General features: G+C 45.1%; 1 protein-coding gene across 1 annotated transcript; it reads right to left on the bottom strand.

Annotated features, from left to right (window-relative positions):
• Window positions 1-1,330: 1,330 nt before the first annotated feature.
• On the bottom strand, window positions 1,331-5,040 carry LOC127158342 (tripartite motif-containing protein 16-like). The gene is made up of 6 exons (XM_051101499.1): window positions 4,444-5,040; window positions 3,875-3,970; window positions 3,542-3,775; window positions 2,492-2,651; window positions 2,304-2,351; window positions 1,331-2,078 (listed from the first exon to the last, which is right to left on the bottom strand). Exons 1-6 carry the CDS (start codon window positions 5,011-5,013, stop codon window positions 1,552-1,554), a joined length of 1,635 nt encoding a protein of 544 aa, XP_050957456.1. The 5' UTR covers window positions 5,014-5,040; the 3' UTR covers window positions 1,331-1,551.
• Between the last annotated feature and the right edge of the window lie 4,011 nt (window positions 5,041-9,051).

Below are 9,051 nucleotides of genomic sequence, written 5' to 3'. Positions count from 1 at the left end.
CTTTTTGGATGGCTGCAACCCCTTTATTAAGTTTATGAAAGCTGGGTTTTCCACTTTCCTCAAAGGCTGCAGGTCTCCAACAATATACTGCAAAACCAGGTTGTCCAGCTGCGGCTGGGAGATAACGGAGCTGCCGTTACTGTACGCCGTTATTTGGTTTTGGGTGGTAGAACAGGATCTGTTTTGGCACGCCGTTGCCATGTCTTTTGATTTTTTTAGTGACCTGCACATACCTTAAAAGGTTAGACGGGTGCTTTATTTCAATATGCCGTTTCAAGTTTGCTGTTGACGTTGTTGATGTGCGGAGTTGCTTCTTGAGACCCAGCGGGCAGAGTTTACACAAAAAGGTAAGATTTTTCCCACCTGGATCATCACTGACCTTTTCAAAAAAATTATTTTAGGTGGACATATGAAGTTTCATTCATCATTGATACAGAAGTAGTGCCGCTGCCTTCATCGGATTTTGCCTCCATTCATTCTTCGCAATTTGATGACGCATGCGCGGTGCGACTCTGTGGTGGCTGGTGTTGCCAGATCTGGTCTTTCCCCCTATATAATAAGGCCCGTATTAGATTGTGTTGTAGCGGTTGTAGCCTAGATATTGTACAGTCAGTGGTTATAGCCGGGATTTTGCCTGGCTCCATGGAAATCTTGCACTCTAGAACAAAATTGAACTACGAGAGAACGACGTTCATAAACGCCAGAATGAGCGCGTTCACGTTCACGTTCATCAGGCAGATATACAGCACGTTCAGTTCATGTTCACCCAGAATATGAACGAGTTCATGAACAAACGTTCAATGAACTCGTTCAGGCACAACACTGGCTCCTGTTTATATCATCCTGAGATTCTGACCTGTGATTCATCAGTTTTGCTATTTAATGTTCACACATGGATAAATGTGTGCTGAGTTCAGTTTTGTGATGCTTTAGTTAATATAATAATAATAATAATATTAATATAATGGTGTAGTTGTGATTTCTGAATGAGAACATGGTCAAACCTGTGCGAAATGAGGGACACTGAGCAAATTATAATGTGTTTGAAAACAGGTGAAATGTGAGAAATGTGTCTTTGTATGAGAAATGAATTAATGCTTTAGGAAATTGGGTCAAATAAATAAATATTGTGCTAGCAATCAAGTAAAACTGAAACACACATTATTAAAATCTGTAACCTAAAAATAAAAATGAATTCTGAGGTTAAAAGCTAAACGTATGACAATAAAAACAGTGGCTCAGGATGCTGGAAGACAGAACAACACAAAACGCCAAAATAATAAATTGATTGCTGTGACACTACATTATAAACTACATGAGAGAAAAACACGTTCACTCAGCAGGACTCACACACACACACTGATCTTACTGTCTATATGAGGATTTATTATACACATTTATTCTTACATGTTATTTCACTGACAGAAGTTCAGCTGCAGTATTAATGTCATGAAGAGAAAAAAAGAGATTCTATAACATCTCACTGTTACTGATTTATCATGCAGCTCAAAGCATTATGGGTAGAATCTCTCATCAGTCTATTCTGATTCATCAACACAATTTCACTGATGATCCAATATCATAAACCCAAAACCCAGGATAGAGCGGCTGAGTGAATGTGGTCTGGACTGTGTGGATGAGGCTCATTGTGTCAGAGACGCTGTAGAAGGACAGAGTTCCTGCACTGTGATCCACAAACACTCCTATTCTACGAATGATGGGCTTTACAGGGAGATCAGTCTCTATGTTATTGTGTCTCAATGAGTAACTGGAGGAAGAGCAGCACAAACTCCAGGACTGATCATTAAATCCAAACACACACTCATAACCCCGTCCCTTCCTGCTGATGCTCTTATATGATACTGATATACACACACCACAATGTCCACTCCACTCAATCTCCCAGTAACAGCGTCCACACACACTCTCTCTACACAACACCTGACTACGGTTTTCAAATCTGTCTGGATGTTCAGGATACGGCTGATCTCTGCCAGTGTAAACAATCACTCTGTTGTTCTCAGACAGACGGAGGTAATTATTCACTGTGTTCAGATCCAGAGTGAGCTGATGGGAATCTGATGGAGATAAAACACATTAGAATCAGGAATTATGAATCTGTTTGATGTTTTCATGTAGCTGAACTCTTCATGTTCAGTGTATCATCAGTGTCTCAGTACAGATGAGCAGATATCCTGTGCAAATCATCATTTACATCAATTATGAAACTCTTCTTTCACCTTCTACAGGAAGAACATGAACACACTCAGTGAGTTTTTCTGCTTGTTTTCTTACTGACTTACATTGTAGGAAGTCGTTCCTGGTCCTGGGAACAATGTTGGTGAGTGTGACTGTGGAAATTAACAGACATGAACAGTGTGATTCTCATGATTCTGCATCCATTCCTAAAACATTTCTAATATGATGTTCTCCATGATATGAGATGATGATGGACTCGTTTCTGAGAGCAGATGAGTCTCCAGGACTTTACCTCTGCCTGAGATCTTCTTGAGCTCCTCTTTGCAGAAATCCTCCAGTTTGTCTTTCAGCTGATGAACAGATTCTCTCAGACCATCAAAAGAGACGAGAGAACTGAAGAGATCATCATTTACATCTGTAGATTCAGGAGGTGCTGAGAGAGACTGGAAACTCTACAGAAAACAGAAATCAAAACTCATCAGCTCCACACTTCACCCAATAACCTGCACCAACATCAGATTTGACTTGACTGATCTTTAGTAACTCACCTCAATCCAGCACTTTCACAGCATCAGCTTAATTCTTCTCATATTCATTAAATCACATTAGAGCTACAGATTCTAGTATTTGACACTTACACTCTATGTGAACTTTCTAGGAAATAGTTTGGATGATAAAACATCTGCTAAGAACATAAATGTCCATCTAACAGATCAAACACATCAATGGAGTCTCATTGTAGGGTTGAGTAGATTTGATCAGGAAAAGCAGCTCAAAGGCTACAATTAGATTGACCATTATTTATAACTTTAGAGCAGTTAAAGATACTGAAACTTCACAAGGACCCTTAAGATGTGCTCAGGTTTGGTTTGGTTTCAGTACACTGAAGTATTGCTAAAATACAGACTCAGGTTTCATGGTCAAATTTATCAATGTGTTACAGAAAAATAAAAATCTATTTTATCAGGTTTGAGGATCACCTGATTTAATTTTAATGAACGTTACTGTAGAATCGGGACTATCAAGTTCACTGATTTCACCATGATGCAAGAAATCAGAAGGAAAATGAGGTTTAAATGTTAGTGAAGTTTGTGGCGTTTAATGGTGTTTGACAGCTAAATATATCTTCCAGAAGAAAGAGCTCAGAGAAATGATTCCTAAGAGATTTTGAGAGCTGAAAGCCATTTGTAAGCGGCGTCTCTTTCAGAAGAAGATGATCAGATGAGAGTCTGACTGATGATTATATAATAAGACACTGATGAAATGTTTCTCTGTGAGTCTCCTGTCACAGCAGGATGTGTCTCAAGTCCACTATGATGGTGTTCTTCTAGATCTGTGTTACCTGCAGGAACTGGATGTGATCCTGTGTGTGTGAAAGCTGCTCCAGCTCAGCGTCTCTCCTCCTCAGATCATTGATCTCCTGCTCCAGTCGCTCCAGTCGTCCTTCAGCTCGACTCACCGCTCGCTTTTCCTGATCTCTGATCAGTCGTATCAGCTCAGAGCGGCTTCTCTCAATGGAGCGGATGAGCTCAGTAAAGATCCTCTCACTGTCCTCCACTGCTGTCTGTGCAGAGCGCTGTTAGGACACACAGTGATTCAGGCTTCAGTGGGACTGAAAGAGACAAGAGAGTCTGAACTGAGACTGAGACAAACTTCTCTTCTTCTCCAGACTCACCTTATGAGACTCCACAGCCTCTCTCAGCTGCTGAAGATCTTTCTCTCTCTGCTGGATTCTCTGCTGGAACGTCTTCTGCGTCTCCTTCAGCTGCTTCTGCAGGACAAACAGATGATAGTGAATGTCACAGAAAACTACTGACACTAAATCATCATGTGAACAGATGAATCCAGTAAAAGTTGGGTAAGGCAGTTTAAAGATTACTTATCTGAACTGATAAATGGCTGAGGGTTCAAACTCCAGAAGTGATGGTACATGAATTATCATGGAGCTTAAGGAAAGTTTCAAACTGCAAGCAGTTAAATAGATGTAGACGTAGAGGTTTTTGCTGTGTAACAGCGTTTGTGTTTTAACAGATGGAAGTGTATATTTTGTTAAAGAATTGGTGAATAGTGAAAACCTATTTTATGAAAGATTGTGTTGTTGTTGGTTTATGGTGCATTTTAAGCAAACACTAACACTCTTCTTGTAGCTGCTGTTCATTTCACTGAAAATAAATGCAGTACTATTGGGTCACTAAACACATATGAAATATTAACAATATTTCATCAGTGTCTAGTTTTAAATACCTGTTTCTCTGTCCTCTGTGCTGCAGCTGATACAGTGTCGTGGTTTTTATGTTCATCCATACACAGCACACATATACATTTCTGATCAGTGCAACAGAAAACCTCAAGGATCTTCTCATGTTTCTGGCAGATCATCTCCTGCAGTCGTCCAGTGGCATCAGTCAAATTGTGTCTCTTTCCTTTAAAGAAACTCTCATGTTGTTCAAGGTGATTCTGACAGTAAGAGTTCAGACACACTAGACAGGACTTGACAGCTTTGTATTTTCTTCCAGTACAGACGTCACACTGCACATCTCCAGCTCCAGCGTAACAGTCAGCAGGAAGTTTGGTCTTCTTCAGTTTCTCCACCACTTCAGCCAGCATGGTGTTTCTAGCTAAAGCAGGTCTTGGACTGAAGGTCTGTCTGCACTGAGGGCAGCTGTAGACTCTCATCTGATCCTCCTGATCCCAGCAGCCTGTAATACAGCTCTTACAGTAACTGTGTCCACAGGGAATGGCCACTGGATCCTTAAGGAGATCCAGACACACTGGACACATAAAATCATCCTGAGAAATTCTGGCTTCTGACATTTTACTGTATAAATACAGAGACACAAACACACAACAACTCTACTATACTTCTGTTTCTCTTTCCCTGAACTCTGTTTCTGTTTCCTGGTTCTGTGTTTGAGTGACGTGTGTAAAACAGGTGTGTCTGTGAGACTGTAAAGCAGCTTTCTTGTTCCTGCTCCTGTAGAGTCACACAAACACTCTGGCATTCAGTAATTCAGTACATGGCAAGTCTTTACAGTGTTTGTTCTGTCAATGTCAGGGAGCAAACAGGGTACAAAATTACAATTTGAATTATCCTAGGATGTAGAATTGTCACGGGTATGTCGTCGTGTGCGAGAATGAACAGGAGGAGAGCGGAATCCAATAATTGCAAGTTTATTAAACATCCAAAAAGAACAGGAACCGAGGGAGAACAGCAGAGACCAGCAACCACAACGAAACACTCTGTGAAACAAAACAATCACCGACAAGGGGAGTGAGGCACAAGGAACTATATATACATAGGAAACAGGGGAGTGGTTACAAACGAGATAACGAGGGGAAGTACAAATATGGGCACGACTGAACCAAAACTAAACAAACCAAGGGGGGAGACATAGACTAAACCAAACACTAGAAACAGAAGGAAAAAACACAAGGAGAAACAAGACAAAACAGAATATAATCCTGACATTACCCCCCCCCTTACAAGGCGCGACTCGCGCCGTAACACACACTGGGGTGGGAGGGTGGGCGCTCTGAAGGCCGGTATGCAGGGACACAGGAGACACCGGATATAGGGACGGCCTCCAGGGCGGATCAGGGAGCTCAGGGGGCCATGGCGGGTCTGGGGATTCAGGGAGCCCTGGCCAAGGGGGTTTGGGAAGCCATGGCCGGGTAAACAGTTCAGGAGGCCATGGCGGATCCGGGGGTTTAGGAAGCCATGGCCGGGAAAACAGTTCAGGAGGCCATGGCGGATCCGGGGGTTTGGGAAGCCATGGCCGAGAAAACAGTTCAGGAGGCCATGGCGGGTCCGGGGGTTCGGGAAGCCATGGCCGGGTAAATAGTTCAGGAGGCCATGGCTGAACAGGGGAGTAGCCCCCCCCCAAAATTTTCTTGGGGGAATTTATGGTTCTGCCAGCCCTAAGGAGCGCTGGATAAGGTGCTGGCTCAGGAGGGCGCGCTGGAGGAAGAGCGCGCGCGGACTCTGGAGGACGCGCTGGAGGTGGAGCCGACTCCGGCGGGCGCGCAGGAGGGCGCGCAGGACGAGGGGCCGACTCTGGGGGGCGCGCAGGACGAGGGGCCGACTCTGGGGGGCGCGCAGGACGAGGGGCCGACTCTGGGGGGCGCGCAGACTCTGGGGGGCGCGCAGACTCTGGGGGGCGCGCAGGGGCCTTCCAGGGCAGCGCGAGCAACTGCGTCACGGCCTGGGACCTGGGGAAATCAGGGATAGAGGAGGTGAACAGAGGAAGGGGAGAAGCAGAGAGTCTATGGGTTGACGCCGCCCCCATAGGAGGCTCTACAGCCGGGGCTGACACCTCTGGGGGCATGGGCGCGGCTTCTCCGGTGGAAGAGAGTACAGTCGTGGCTTGACTCGACTTAGCCGCTACAGCCGCTTGTCTCGACTCAGGAAGTGGAGCTGTGTTGTGACTTGGCTCGGCCGCTTGACTAGACTCGGCCGCTTGACTTGACTCAGGAAGTGGAGCTGTGTTGTGACTTGGCTCGGCCGCTTGACTTGACCCGGCCGCTTGACTTGACCCAGGAAGTGGAGCTGTGTCGTGACTTGACTCGGCCGTTAGACTTGACCCGGCCGCTTGACTTGACCCGGCCGCTTGACTTGACCCGGCCGCTTGACTTGACCCGGCCGCTTGACTTGACCCGGGAAGTGCCAAAGGAGACGTGGGCTCTAAAGGAAGCACTTGAGGAGAGGGCCCTGGACGGCGCTCGGGGCGAGCGGGCTCTGGACGGCTGGACGACCCCAGCGGAGACTCTGGAGGGCTGGGGGTCTCCAGCGGAGACACTGGATGAGCAGGCTCTGTGTGAGCGGTCGCTTGAGGGCGCGCTGGCGGGTCAGTGAGCTCGGGTGCGGCAGCCATCTTGGCAGGGGGCTCAGTCTTGGCAGCCATCTTGGCCGGGGGCTCAGGAACGGAGGCCATCTTGGCCGGAGACTCTGGCGTGGCGGCCATCTTGCGAGCAGACTCTGGCGTGGCGGCCATCTTGCGAGTAGACTCTGGCGTGGCGGCCATCTTGCGAGCGGACTCTGGCGTGGCGGCCATCTTGCGAGCGGACCCTGGCGTGGCGGCCATCTTGTGAACAGACTCTGGCGTGGCGGCGGCCATCTTGCGTGTCGACATTAGTGGTGGGTCCAGCACACTGGCCATCAAGGTTGGCCATGACCTCGGAGGGCTGGCCGCGATCTCCGGACTGACGATGAGAGAGGAGGAATAACAAACAGGAGGAAGCGCAGGAAGACCAGAGGGAGCGGGCCGGTCGGGACGGCATGTGGAGGAAGCTGGCTGATGGTGGGCTGGAGCGGCAACGTGTTTTCTAATGGGGGAAAGATCGGAATCTTTCACATCAACATAAAAATCGGACTGACTGAGGGTGAGGACCTGGTTGATAAATTCAGCAACTGGTTTATAGCGATCCTCATAGGGTATGGAACTGAGCAACTGGGAGTTATTTAGCCCCATTAGAAAACACGTATTAATCATCGCATCGCTCCAACTTACCAGATGACAAACCTCCAAGAATTCCTCCACATATTGTTCCACCGGCCTCATCCCCCGACGAATGCCCATGATCCTCCTCTCGGCATCCATGTTGTTGACTTTAGGTCGGTGATTCTGTCACGGGTATGTCGTCGTGTGCGAGAATGAACAGGAGGAGAGCGGAATCCAATAATTGCAAGTTTATTAAACATCCAAAAAGAACAGGAACCGAGGGAGAACAGCAGAGACCAGCAACCACAACGAAACACTCTGTGAAACAAAACAATCACCGACAAGGGGAGTGAGGCACAAGGAACTATATATACATAGGAAACAGGGGAGTGGTTACAAACGAGATAACGAGGGGAAGTACAAATATGGGCACGACTGAACCAAAACTAAACAAACCAAGGGGGGAGACATAGACTAAACCAAACACTAGAAACAGAAGGAAAAAACACAAGGAGAAACAAGACAAAACAGAATATAATCCTGACAAGAATGAAAGTGAAAAAAGTATATATATATATATATATATATATATGAAATACACATGCACACTAATATAAAATCCATACCAATACATCTTATGTTAGTAAAGCAGCATCACTAGTAATGCCGCTGTCTAGTAAAACAACTAGTAAAGCAGCTGTCTCCAGCATCTCCAGATGCTGGGATATTTTAAAGTGCTTAATGTGGCTTAATGCATTAAAACATTGGTCTTTTAAAAACAAACTCATTTTAAGTTTTAAAATGTCCTGGCATCTGGAGATGCTGGAGACAGCGGCATCTCCAGTAGCCAGGGACTTTCTTCGCTGGCCAATTACATATAATTTGATGTAATACTTTTTATTTTAGAAACTACATTTCAACAAAATAACACGATATACCATTGGACAGTTATTTGTAAGCATTCTACATCTATGCAGGAATGTATTGGCAAAAAAAATGAGGTTTAAAAAACCTTTAAAGGAATATTTAATGGCACAATATAGAGTAAATTGTTTATTTTGATGTTATAAATTAATTTTGTGTATGTATGTTTTATTGAATTGATCTTTATTCTTTTGGGCTAATGTAGTTTTGTTGTCTTTTTTACTTGTTGGACCCCAGCTTACTGGTGGAGAGGAGACAGAGTAATGAAGCCCATCTGATATAAGATCCTAAGGGCAGCATGGGATTTATTGCTGTTCACACTGACTAAATATGATCAGAAACATGCACAAAAGAACAGGGCTTTACAGAACATTCAAAAGAAACATTCTCATAATGTTTGCAAAATAACAAAATGTAACGTTCCACGTGACATCTTATAAACAACTTGTAACATCTTCTAAATACTAGATATTGAGAGAACATTTAGAAA

This window comes from Labeo rohita, unplaced genomic scaffold (assembly GCF_022985175.1).
Source record: "Labeo rohita strain BAU-BD-2019 unplaced genomic scaffold, IGBB_LRoh.1.0 scaffold_1466, whole genome shotgun sequence".
Classification (NCBI taxonomy): Eukaryota; Metazoa; Chordata; class Actinopteri; order Cypriniformes; family Cyprinidae; genus Labeo; species Labeo rohita.
Note: the sequence above shows the minus strand (reverse complement) of the source record. Positions and strands in the feature narration are given on the sequence as shown.

Bases quoted from the DNA above. Each gene is read 5' to 3' on its own strand.
- LOC127158342 (XM_051101499.1), bottom strand. From the start codon at position 5,013: ATGTCAGAAGCCAGAATTTCTCAGGATGATTTTATGTGTCCAGTGTGT. The intron at 3,776-3,874 runs GTGAGTCTGGAG...GTGTCCTAACAG, and splicing joins AGGCTGTGGAGTCTCATAAG to CGCTCTGCACAGACAGCAGT. The intron at 2,079-2,303 runs GTAAGTCAGTAA...TATCTCCATCAG, and splicing joins CAGGAACGACTTCCTACAAT to ATTCCCATCAGCTCACTCTG.